Source organism: Marmota monax, unplaced genomic scaffold, assembly GCF_021218885.2.
Source record: "Marmota monax isolate L192 unplaced genomic scaffold, Marmota_monax_Labrador192_F-V1.1 WCK01_AAM20220418_F8-fsc00011, whole genome shotgun sequence".
Classification (NCBI taxonomy): Eukaryota; Metazoa; Chordata; class Mammalia; order Rodentia; family Sciuridae; genus Marmota; species Marmota monax.
This window is the reverse complement of record NW_026693082.1, coordinates 16,304,210-16,317,542: the sequence shown is the minus strand read 5'-3', so window position 1 is coordinate 16,317,542 and position 13,333 is coordinate 16,304,210. Positions and strand designations below refer to the sequence as shown.

Here is a 13,333-nt window from a genome sequence, read left to right as displayed (position 1 = left end):
CCCATTTCTTTTCAGAATATTTAAAAGATGCTTCAAAGAAGACGAAAAGTGGTCTGATGTTTGTAAAATTGGTTAACCCTTGTTCAGGTGAGCTCTCCCTCCCTCCCTGTTCCTCAGATGCTGGTGTCCTGAATGTCCTTCTCCCTGTGGCTGGTGTGACTGATGAGTGCATGGACGCATTTGGTACTGGTGTGTCTTCTTCCTAAACAGCTTTTAAAGCTAAGATGGCATCATGAGGTCACAAAAGCAAGCTGATGACATTTCCTAGTTTTCCTAGATAATTTCCCCTCGACATTTTTTGAAAAATTTCTTCTTATAGCTTTAATCCACAGAACTTTAAGGTCAATAGAAATGTTGGCAAAACAAAAAAGTAGCGTGTTTGAGTTCTTTCTGAAAACAGATGAATTTTCTTTGGCTTTCTTAAGCCAACTTTTCTTAGTAGTTATTCAATGTTAGCCTTCATTTATATTCATTTTATATTACAAAGTAAAATAAACAACCAAAGTAAAAAAGCAGAAGGCTTTTACTTGACATGCCAAGATTTTGATTAGTTTTATTTTTAACTGTACTTCCCTTATTTTATTCCTGCCAAAAAGTAGTATGTTGTTTTTTTCTCCTGTCAGGGATGATTTTCTTTTTAATTAAAAGTATTGTACATTGAAGAGATTAATATTTTCTTGGATATCAGTTTTATTTTAACTTTACATTCAGCATATTTTCAGTTTTCTGATTTTTAGGCAAAAATATTAAAATATTCTGTACGTATGTAGTATAGTGATATTGGTGGTGTTTTTTTGAGTAGATACCTGATTCTTAGCAGATGAGAGCATTCTCCTGGTGCCCATAATGCTGGATAGTGAAATGAGGGAAAGCAAATGGGTAGTGCCTTATTGTTGGAGAGACATGATCAATAGAAGCAACAAGAGAGGTGAAAAAATTCATGACTTCCTCCAATGTTCTTTTCCCTAAAATGAAATTGAATGTAATTGGTGTCATGTTTAAGCCTAAGTTGAGGTGAGAAATGTTTGTTCAAGAGAAGTTTTGGGTAGCAGTACAGATTCTAAAGCATTTAACAAAAGCCAGATTTCTTCTAAAAATTTGGTTTTGTCTAATTATCATAGGAATAGAGGAACAAATGTTCTTATTTGCTACACTGGCAAGAAAAAATAAAGGCCAACATTTGCTGAGCACATACTATATGCTAAGTACTGTGTTATTTATGTTTTCTGGGGTTTTTAGCCCTTATTAAAAAAAAAAAACTATGAGATAAGTGCAATATTGCCCCATTTTACAGATGTAGAAGGAGAGGCACAAAAAGGTTTATATAATTTCCCTAAGAGCGCATACCCAGCTCTTGGTGGAGACAAGTTCAGGCTCAGGGTCTTGACTCCAGAGATGATACTCCAGTTGGAAAGATTTTTTTTCTTCTTTTCATTAGTTGAAGAGATCAAACATGAATATATGAATGGGCTCCTACCCTCTTTTGAGAAGTAAACGAAAATCCTTTCAGCTTTTCGGTTGAGTGGGGCTTTAATTACTCCCTATATCTTGAAGCATATCCTTGTCTTCCCTATTTGGATTGACTTGTGGGGTAAGAGAACTTGGTTTCTGTGTTGATCCCTGTGTGTTGGGGCTGGGGGGGCGGGGGGCGGGGAACATGGTGCCCTGGAGACAGGGACCCATGTGGCAGCTCAGACCATCTAGCTGAACTCTTAGGGTTTGCTAATTTAGGAATGGCTTTCCTTCTCCCTGATCTGATGCAGAAAGTCTTTGTAGTAGTTAAGATAAATAACTTACACTTTTACTTTTTTTGATTTAAGTTCAGTAAAGATTATAGAGCTGGAAAATAAGCACTTGCATATAATAGCTCTAAGATTTTTCTGGGAGTCAGCGTGTATAGGATGTATCTATGTATGTTTATGCTCATATTAGTAGCAGTCCTCAGAACTGTAGGGCAGTATGTTTGATATATGTATGAGTGGTGTGTGTGTGTGTGTGTGTGTGTGTGTGTGTGTGTGTGTATAAGAGAGAGAAAACTTACTTACATATAAAAACCAGATTTGTCTTCCAGGGGAAGGAGCCATTTACTTGTTCAATATGTGTCTACACCAGCTGTTTGAAATCAAAGTTTTCAAGGAAAAGCACCACTCTTGGTTTATAAATCAGTCAGTTCAATCAGGTAAGTGACTAATGTGAATATTTTCCAGTAACTAAGTGTGCACTCTTGCTTTTCCACTCTTCACACCTGGGCTTATGGGTCCATCCACCTGGTTGGGAGTCTGGTCAGTGGCAGCAGAGCAGGGTTTAATCAAAGAGAAGGGAAAGATTATTAGTTATGTCTTTTTTAAATATATTTTTAATATTTTATTTTTTAGTTATAGGTGGACACAATATCTCTATTTCATTTTTATGTGGTGCTGAGGATTGAACCAGTGCCTCACGTGTGCTAGGCAAGCGCTCTACACTGAACCCCAACCTCAATCCCAACCCCTATTACTTGTGTCTTTGATGCTAGGAAAGTTTAAACTAACCAGTGTTGTCTCCTAAAACGCTACCATATCCTCAGGCAGAAGTTAGATTACCTTTGTATCATGGAATGCCTATCTCATTGACTGTAGACTTTCTTTTGAGGATCTTCAAGTTTTTAACATCATTTCTTTGAAACTGGATATTTGTATAGCTTCTAGACACTAGAATATAGCAACCTTAAAAAAATACTTTTCATATAAATTACTGCCCCCCCTGTGTTACTCAGGTTTCCATTACTGTAATGAATACCTGAGATAATCAGCTCATAAAAAGAGAAGGTTTATTTTGGCTCAGTTTTGGAAGTTTCCATCCATGACTGGTTGGCCCTGTTGCTTTGGGCCTTTAACAAGGCAGAACATCATGGTAATAGCATGTGACAAAACTGCTCAGCTCATGGACAGAAACAAAAGAAAAATTGGAAGAAGTGGAGGCTGAGTTCCCACAGTTCCCTTTGAGGGAATACCTGCAATAACCCAAGACTGCCCACAAAAAACCTGGAAGATTCTGTAATTTCCCAGTAGTGGCACTCTGGGGCTCAAGCCTTTAACACATGGGCCTTTAGGGGACATTGCAGATTCAAACGATAGGATGCCCAACCCCCATACACACACACACACACACACACACACACCTCACCACCAAGCTCTAGATTCAGAGGGAGAAAGGGTACCAAGAGAGCTGTGTTCTGACCCCTGTTCTGGGGCGCGTTGGGGTCCAGCAGTGGTTGGGTATATGAGGCATTGTGCATTTCTTCTGCCCACTTTCATTGCTTCTTTTTTTACCCCCTAATTATTTATTTTTAGTTATACATGAAAATAGAATTTATTTTGACATAATTATAGAAGCATGAAATACAGTTTGTTCTAATTCAGTCCCCAGGCCTTCCGCTCCCTTCCTCCCACCTCTTGTTCACCTCCCTCTACTCCATTGATCTTTTTTTCTTTTTTTAAACTGATATCTTCAAGATACACATGGCGAGATTCATTGTGGTGTATTTATATATGTACATAGGAAAGTTAGGTCAGAGTCATCCCACTGTCTTTCCCTATCCCATCCTTTCTCCCTTCCTTTCATTCTCATTTGACTTTTGACCTTTGGACTAGCTTATTTCACTTAGCATGATAGACTCCAGTTCCATCCATTTACTGGCAAATGCCATAATATCATTTTTTTTTATGGCTGAGTAATACTCCATTGTGTGTATATATACCATTTTCTTTACCATTCATCTGTTAAAGGGCACTTAGGTTGGTTCTCTAGTTTGGCTGTTATGAATTGTGCTTCTATAAATATTGATGAGGCTGTGTCATTGTTGCATGTTCATTTTAAATTTTTTAGATATAAACCAAGGAGTGGGATAGTGCGTCAAATAGTGGTTCCATTCCTAGTTTTTTGAGGAATCTCCATACTGCTTTCCAGAGTAATTTGCACCAATTTGCAGTCCCACCAACAATGTGTGAGTGTACCTTTTCTCCCACATGCTCACTAACTTTTATTGTTACTTCTGTTCTTGATAATTGCCATTCTGATTGGAGTGAGATGGAATCTCAGTGTAGTTTTAATTTGCATTTTTCTAATTTCTAGAGATATTGAACATTTTTTCATATATTTGTTGACCATTAGTATATTTCCTGTTGAGCAGTGTCTGTTTAATTCCTTTGCCTATTTATTGATCATGTTTTTTGGTTTTTTTTGTGTTAGATTTTTTTTAGTTCTTTGTATATCCTGGATATTAATGCTCTGAAGAGCAGGTAGCAAAGATTTTCTCCCATTCTGTAGCTTTCTCTGCACACTCTTGATTGTTTTCTTTGCTGTGAAAAAGCTTTTTAATTTGATGCCATTCCATTTATTGATTTACTTCTTGTACTTTAGGAATCTTTTTAAGAAAGTCAGTTTCTGAGCTGACATGTTAGAGTGTTAGGCCTGCATTTTCTTCTAGCAGGTCCAAGATTTCTGGTTTAATTTCTAGGTGTTTGATCCAATTTGAATCGAATTTTTGTGCAGGGTGAGAGATGGGGTTAAATTTTATTCTGCTACATATGAATTTCCAGTTTTTCCAACACCATTTGTTAATAGGCTATCTTTTCACCAATGTATGTTTTTGGCATCTTTGTCTAGTATGAGATAACTGCATTTATGTGGGTTTGTCTCTATCTTCTGGTCTGTTCCATTGCTCTTCTGCCTGTTTGGGTACTCTGACTGCTTTTTAAGAGTGCTTTCTGTTGGCTCTGTGTTACCACTGAGTGCTAAGATACACAGGCCATTTTTGTCCACCTTCTAAGACATTCCCGAAGAAGGATTTGTTGCTTTGATTAGTTTTGCATACCTATTTCCATGAGGAAATTGAAGCAGTTTTTAGTTGAGCAAATGCAATGGTAGTTTGTGTGTAGCCTAGAGGGTGGAGAGTACTCCCTTTTCATTGTTGTTGATGTGTATATTCATCGGGCAGTATGTGAGAGTTAGGGTTTCTAATGTAACACACTTGCCGTCAAATGTAGCTGAGAGACACAGAACACAGGAAAATATTGGGCAGCCGTGATTGCTCATCTATCTTGGATGTCTTGAGTTGGTACTCACTTTTTTCTTTCCTTTATTTTTAATAGACTGTTTTTTTTTCTTTACAACAAATTTATCTTCACATCACAACAAATTTATTTCACATGCATTTTTTTTTTTTTTTTACCATTGTCTTCTTTTTAAACTTAATTCTAAAGAAAAGAACTGTTTTTAAGAATAGCCACCAAGATGTCACTGTTTGATCTGGAAAACTGTTTCTAATTTCTGCATATAATGGATACCTCATATAAGGTTAACTTAAAACTTATGGTTTTATGAGCTTTCACTTTTCAAAATAATTAAATAGTGTCATAACATAAAACTGCTTCTTTGAATTTTTTTTGTTCTGTACCTTGAAAGGACATGGGGAAAATTTACTATGAATTTTTTTCCTTACAATGAAATGGATTCTCATATATATATGTGTGTGCATATGTGTAGATATATGTGTAGATATATGTGTGTGTATATATATATATATATATATATATATATATATATATACACACATATATATGAATCCTTACCTTAAATTATAAATATATGTATATTTATATATATTTTTGATCTAAACTATAAATATATATTCATGGTTTAGGGTTAGGATTTCTTGTCTTTATAGGTAGGTTGCTCAATTAGAAAATAAATGTAAGTACACATGTTTCCTGAAACCAAAATAAAACACTTGGGCAGGGGTAAGTGAATCATTTATTGTTTTGAATTTGTTTATTTTGATGAAAATACCTCCTCCAAAGCAGTTCTGTGGAAGGGTGGGAGGGAGTTGTCTGGGATCCTTGGAGGGGAGTTCAATAGAGGAAAGAGAAGCAGGAGCCTTTTTTGTGATTGCCTGTTTCCTTCAGCCAGAGAGTGGGATTTTGGGTTTGTTCAAGCTGATTGCTACCATTTTGACTTTTGCTTTGGGGGCAGGGGTTGGTATTGGATCTGGGTTAGTGAAGTGCCTGATGAGCTTTGAGCCCCCAGGCCCAGAAGAAGCTGTCCCAAGAGAATAACAGTGCTTTCCCAGGGCTTCCTTTTCAAAAGCACAGGAAATTACTTTTTACTGCAGCTTTATAGATAGATTTATATGAGTTTCCCAATGTTTGCCTGGTTTAGGTTCCCTCTGTGCTACCCCCACCTCTACTTTCTTTGGGGATGGAAGGCTTTATAAAATACGAATTCTGAAAAAGAAATGGAAAGTTAAAATCAGATTTCAGTGTCTTAGCTCCATTCTTCACACAGGGATTTGCAACTTTTTGAAGTAAAATCTGGTGGAGCATATTCTGCCTTTTGAGACTGCTTGAACGTGAAAGAAGCAAGATTTAAGGTAGAAATGTAAAGATTTTTGTAAGAAATTTGTGAAATCTGTGATTGAAAAAAATGACAGCCTTCAAATTGAGGCATCTCTTGCCACTTGTTGCACTAAGGCTTGGTAGGATGAGCTGTCACACGTGTTACTAGATCAGTAAATTTCTTTGACCTGTATAAGAAGACCTTTTGGATTGGGGATTTCACATGTGTTTGTCAGTGAATGATTCTCACCTTGAGGTCAGCAGGAATTCACCAGCTTGCCTTCCTGAGCCCTACTGTTCTTTTAACCTCTAGGAGGTCTCCTGCACTTCGCCACACCCATGGACCCCCTGTTTTTGCTCCTCCACTACCTCATACTGGCCAACAAACAGGTGAGTTTCCCAGTGGGGGTCATCTACAATGACCTCATCTTCCTGCTCTCCTTTTCAAATGTAGATTCCCTGCACTTCCGGTTTAATTTGGTAAGTATGGAGGGTATGTATCCTGTGTGCTAGGACAGGTCAGAGCACCCACACACAGGCCTAGAAGCAGCGCTGCAATCTTGATCCAGTTTGATATTAGCTTGCCCATCACTTCTGAATTGCTTAGCTCACAGTGCTCTGTGCCTTACTGGTTGACAAAGCCTGACACTGAAAACATTTATCATTAAGTGCCCAGATACACGTAAAAATTGACCACCAGCTTTAGGAGAAGAAGGGTTTATCTTCTGTGAGACGGTGATATAGGGACATATCTAATGAAAGCTTATTGAGGAAGATATAGTTGAGACTTAAGAAATTCCAGATAGATAAAATTTACCCTTGTAATAGAAAGATGGAGTTTACAAAAAATATTAGTTTCAACCTAAAGTTCTGAAACATTTTGGTCTCATAATATGTTCACACTTATTAAGGGTTTCCAAAAGCTTATGTTTTTATGAGCTCTAATTATCAATATTTACTATATTAGGAATTAAAACTGACATAAATAACACATTTTTAATGAAACAAACAACAAAATTTAATAAGGCATGTGGCAGTGTTTTTAATGGCTGGCTTAAAAGAAGATCACTGAATTCTCATGTCTGTTTATACATTCAGCCTGTTTATTGTTTTGGTGGAACTGTGTGAAGAATATGTGGCCTCACACAGAGATATAATCAGAACAGGGAGGAAAGGGCATGATAGCCTTTTAAGATAATTTTGGATATTTTTCTCTGATATTACTTCAAAAATCAATAAGGAGTAGTTTCTTTTTTTTTTTTAAAGAGAGAGAATTTTTTTAATATTTATTTTTTTAGTTTTTGGTGGACACAACATCTTTATTTTATTTTTATGTGGTGCTGAGGATCGAACCCAGCACCCCGCGCATGCCAGGCGAGCGCGCTACCACTTGAGCCACATCCCCAGTCCCGGGAGAAGTTTCTTAAAGGTTAGTCATAAAGTGGAATCTGAACCCTTGTCAATGATCCTTGCATGCTGTCTTACATTAAAATCCACTGGTTTGTTTTTCACTTAGCATGGATCTTTTTTTATAACATCATGTTTTGGTTTATTTGAAAAATATTGGTTCACTGAGTTATATAAATCTTCCAAATGTTAATACATCCCAGTTTATACATACACACCCTTTGTAAATGTCTTACTTCAATTTGGTTTCTGTAACACCTGAAAGTGGATAATTTTATAAGCAAAAGAGGTTTACTTTGGTTTAGGGTTCTCAAGGCTGGGAATTCAAAGAGCATGGCACTAGTCAAGGTCTTATGTTCCTTTAACTCATGGTGAAAATAGAAAGGCAAACATATTTGCAGAAGAAAGAACATGAGGGATAAACTTGCTCTTGTAATAACTAATCTAGTCCTTTGAACTCACTCATGTAAGAAAGGATTAATCTGTTCATGAGGGCTCCACCCCCAAACAGCTCCCATGAGCCCCAATGGCAAGCAGATTCCATATTCATATCATATCAGTTACTACCATCAAAAAAATCCTTGAAGTATTGAGAAGCTGTGATAGTGGGAGATACAAGTTTTCCACAGTTCTGATTTTTGCCTGAAAGTTCAAGTTTTATTATAGGCTACAAGTGCTTTCTTTCCCTTGAAGTGATGAGCTTGCATCACTCATGTTCTTCTGCTCAATACCTGAGTCCAAACTGACTTATAGTGGGTTTTCAAGTATAAGTAATATCCATGAGTAAGTGGTTAGTTTTGTAATTAGTAAAGCTAAGAAGAATTAAACTTAACTGAGAAGAATAGTGGTCTGGATTCTGTGTGTGTGTGTGTGTGTGTGTGTGCTGGATTCTTATGGTCTACAGTTTTCTTCTTTTGGTACCCAGGCTTTATGGACTTAACTAGCTGAGCCTGGCTTAGCCTGAGTACACCTTCATTTATGTATCCCTCTAGCATTCTCTCTCTCTCTCTCTCTCTCTCTCTCTCTCTCTCTCTCTCTCTCTCATTCTTCCTCTTAATTTGGAAGCATTATCTGACAGCACTAACAGGAGTGGATTTACTTTTGAATTTTTCTTTAAGTGGCTGGGTTTTCTTTCTTCAGCTGTGGAATGAGGATGGAGAGGCCGAGGAATGTTCTGGGCCCATCTGGGCTGGTTCCAGGCCTGTGTGATGGTGGGGCTCCTGCTCTGGGGCTCTTCTTCAAGTTGAGTGGTTGGACCAGCCCTAGGCAATCACTATCATCTTTGCAAGTTTCTGTGGCTTCATGTACTTTTCTAGAATTTTGTTTCTTGTTTCGTATGGTGACTGTACCCCTGGGGTAGGGTGCTTGCTGCTTGGAAACCAAGTGCTCAAAAGAGCTTCTTAAAGGGAGCCCTGCATCAGTCCTAGAACCTGTCCCCATTTAGGGGTTTCTTAGATGGAACAGAGGCTCTGAACTAAGTTGCAGGGACAGACCATGAGATATGTCTTTTTCTCTTTTCGTGTGTGTTTTGGCTGGGATGCTTGCATTGTAACTGACCAAAGTGTTTTTTCCAGGGAAAGTTTCAGCCTCTAGATCAGGTGGTGGTGGATGATGCATTTCCAAATTGTGTCTTGTTGCTGAAACTTCCTGAACTTGAGAAAGTACTTCACCACGTGACAGAGGAAAAAGGTATGGTATGTGGGCCTTGGAAGTCAGGCAGAAAGACTGGGCCTTTCTCAGAACATGTAGCTGCTTAAAGCCTCCCTAGCTGTAATGCCCATTCTGTGTCAGTGGAAGACAAAGTGTTACTCAGATGGGCTTCCAGTCGTCAGTACCCCTCCTGGGTCCCATCGGATTGTTCATTCTCTGGAATTCTGCCCACTGAAATCTTCTGGCCTCTTCCACAGCCAGAAATCACAAAACATGGCTTTAGTCTCAGTTCTTTGAAGTAGCTTTGTGACTAAAGGCAAGTCAACTGCTTTCTGCTTCAGATTTTTCATTTGTTAAATTATATAAAACGACTGTTAGTGATCCAAGGGGTATTTGAGTACCTAATGAGAAGCAAATGTTGAATATTAGCGCTGGGCTTTGGGAACAAATAAGACACTGTCCCTTCCCTCACTTTTCTTTGAGTCTGATGGGGCAAGCAACAAGCAGGGCAGTGACAAGACAGTGATGGAAGTAACTGTGTGTTTCCTGGGGATGCACAGGCCCCATATGGGTTGGGTGGGGTACAGGTGGGTGAATACCGTGTTGCTTTCCAGGGGGAGGTGACCTAAGTGGAGTCCCGAAGGATGAGTCAGAGCAGCAGTATAGCAAAGGCATGGATATATGGAAAAGGTTGTCCTGTTTAGGTGGTTCCATGAAATTCATTACATCTGGGAAGGTTTGGGGCTGTAAGGAATGGGGTAGGAATGCTGGGCACGGGTTCAGATGGGAGGGAACGTTGTATGCATCTGGTGGTGGCCCATCTCTGAACTTTTCACCAAGACAGTGCTACCGTGTGGAGAATATATTCAAGAAGCCAAGGCCAGGTCCACAAGGGCTGTTGCAGTGATCTAGACAGAATATCACGAGAGCCTGAGCTTAGGAGGAACTGCAATTTAGGGGGAAAACTAGCCACATCAGGTGACTGAATGGTGGTCAGGGAAAAGAAAGAGTAAGAATGGCTTCTAGGTTTATGTCTTGACCAAGAGGATGTACAGTGCTGGCATCCTGGAGGCAGGGAAAGGGCTGGAGGAGTAGGCGAGGGAACAAAGAGGTGAATTCTAGATATTACTCTTGAGTTTTGAGAAGAGGAGGTGAAGCATTGTGTGTCAGGTTAAACAAGTTTTGTGTTTTAATGGGTTAAAAAACACTATATACACTTAGCATCAGGGTTTCAAATAATCATCCAAGTAGTTTCAGGGTTAATCTGGAAACATAATGTGAGAACCAGAACAACAGGCCAAGAGGCTATTGCCATCTGGGGTCATAGATGGTTTGTTAACAATGGCAGTTCTTCTGGGACCAGGAAAGTGGTGATTCCAAGAAGTGTAAGCTTACAGTGGGAAGGGGAAAGCCTCACTGGTTGCATTTCATGTTTGAGAGGCTACTGATTCTTACTTGGCCCTGTTTGGGGATCCAGTTTGGATCTGAGGGCTGCATGGAGCCAATGTTTTATCAAAGCAGCCCCATCAAAGGCGTTCCTGATGCTGAGCTTGGCAGGGGACAGCATCTTTTTGTGGGTGACAAATGAAGTAGACCATAACCATTTTTGAAAACTAAAGTAATAAAGAAAATAGAATTACAAGTCATTTTAATTTTTGTTACTTTAACATGAGTTGAAGATGCAATGAAGTTGTTATCCAGGATTCTGCCATGGGATGTGTAAAAGCAGTCAACTTAAAGCAATATCCGGAAACAAGATTCTGAAACAGTATCAATGCCTCTGCATTTGTTCACTTCGAGTCTCTGCCCTCTCCCAGCCTGGGCATTAGCTGCATCACTGTGTGGACTTTGGTCCCAATCTCCATCTCTTCTCAATTTTGCCTGACTTTTAAAAGATTTGCACTTCCATTTTTCAAAGTGGCTATATTATTAGCCTTTATGTAAGTATGTAAGTCAGATTTCTAAAGTCCCAGTCCTCAAGTTTCTCTTTCTTTGTTATTAAGTGATGGTAAGGGAAAGCAAAATATTTTCAGATTAAATGTCCTACAGTAAAAGATACGTGCAGTGCCCAGAGGTTTGGAAGTTTACTTATAATCCGATTCTACCTTTAATGAACTCCATTTTATAAATTTGAAATAATGGAAAGTTTAAAAGCAAAACCAAAAAAAAAATTAAGAATAGGGAGGAAAAATTAAAAAGAAGTGAGATTCTCCATGCCTCATCCATCAGAATACTTGAGTATAAGCAACCCTACAACATGTTCTTCATCCCTTCATCCAAAATATAAATATATGAAATATTTTTCTTTATGTGAGGTCTGTGTACAGGACAGTGTACTCAGATGAATATCTTTTTCCATGAAGATCAGCAGGGGAAAGCCCAGCATCCTGAGGTTTACCACTGGTTGTTATAGGCTGTCCACAGAGAGAAGGGTAGAGGATCTGCACTACAGCAGGAGGTGGTGCTTATGGTTTTTCATATATTACTTAATCATCGCAGTAAGGCCCTTTCATTGTTATTATAATCTGCATTTTTAAAAATGAGGAAACTAAGTGTTAGAGAGTTAAGTAACTTGTATGACATCACAGAACATGAAGTAGCAGAACCAGGATTAAAGATAAACTTATGTATTAATAAATTAAAGAACTGATAGTGGCACTTGCTGTTCTTTCTTAGAGCTATGAAGTACTTCCAGGATACTCTGTTAGAGTCTTTAGAGAGTGTCTCTTGTAAAAACAGAAAACACATTTTTTCTTTTAAAATCTTTGTATCCCCTCTTAATGATTTTGCTTTGTATGGCAAAAAGATAAGAAAGGAGACAGAAATGGAATAGCTTAAGGAGCAGACAGTCCTCACCCCTGCAGTGATCTTTCTTATTTTCACGCACTGTCCTCCAGGTCATCATAGTGATTGTATTGAAGACTGGCTGCTTAAAGTTTGGTTCCCCCTGATAAATAAGCCCAGCCACTGCTGCTATTGCTCTGAACGATGAAGGCCGTGACCTTAGCCTTGCCTGCTTCATTAGTAATGGAAAGGCTCTACTTGCTCGCTCTAGGGCCCAGAGCACGTTTCTTGCCAAAGAAGCTCACATTCAGTGGAGAGATGACACGGGAGAGGACTAATACGGGGTCATGGACTTTGCCTTGAACGTAACACTCTGCTTCATGTTGCAAGCCAGAGCTGCATTGCACTGTCTGATGCAATTAATGGGAAGAGCCAGGAAAACTTACCTGATTAAAATTCCCCAAGTGCAGTTGCCAAGTTTCTATCCCCAGAAGACAGGGGAGAAGAGGAGGGCTGAGTTTCTCAGTTATGGAAAACATTGAGAAAGCAGAAGTGAAAATCTGCTTTAGGCAGTTTATTCAACAATACATCAGGGAAATTCAGGTTTGTGAACTGATTACCCAATTGCTGAACATGTTATTTAATTGTAGACTCATTTTTATTCCATCTTTATTTTGTAAACCCAGTATTTCCAGATGTTTGAGGCCAGTTTTATAAGCACCAGACACATAAGGGAAAAAACCCAGCCAGTGTGTGCACGTACTGTCCAACTTTCTAACTCTCACAAATATTAAGTTTAGGACACGGATGAACATGCTATGCTATTTTTCATAATTATGGGCCGCCTGTGGTCTTCATGAATATCTGAGATCTCCTTGTTTTTAGAAATTTATAAATTTCAAAATTAAGCTGTAGTTTATACACTGGATCTGTGTAGTATTCTGGGACATAGTGATCATCACTGGGGGGTATGTTCTGAGAAATGTGCCGTTAGCCGATTTCATTTTTGCATGAACATCTAGAGCGCGCTTCCACAAACAGGTGGTGTAGCCTGCTGTACACTTGGGCTATTGGTATACCCTGTTGATCCTGGGCTACAAATCTGTACACCATGTTAC

The 13,333-nt window shown here is 38.8% G+C and overlaps 1 protein-coding gene across 1 annotated transcript in view; it reads left to right on the top strand.

Moving 5' to 3' along the window:
* Positions 1–13,333, top strand: part of Rnaseh2b (ribonuclease H2 subunit B) — a 73,376-nt gene that overhangs the window by 19,675 nt on the left and 40,368 nt on the right. Inside the window, 4 exon segments of the mRNA XM_046454169.2 lie at positions 16–87; positions 2,072–2,179; positions 6,688–6,764; positions 9,356–9,470. Of these exon segments, the coding sequence (XP_046310125.1) occupies positions 16–87; positions 2,072–2,179; positions 6,688–6,764; positions 9,356–9,470 (372 nt within the window).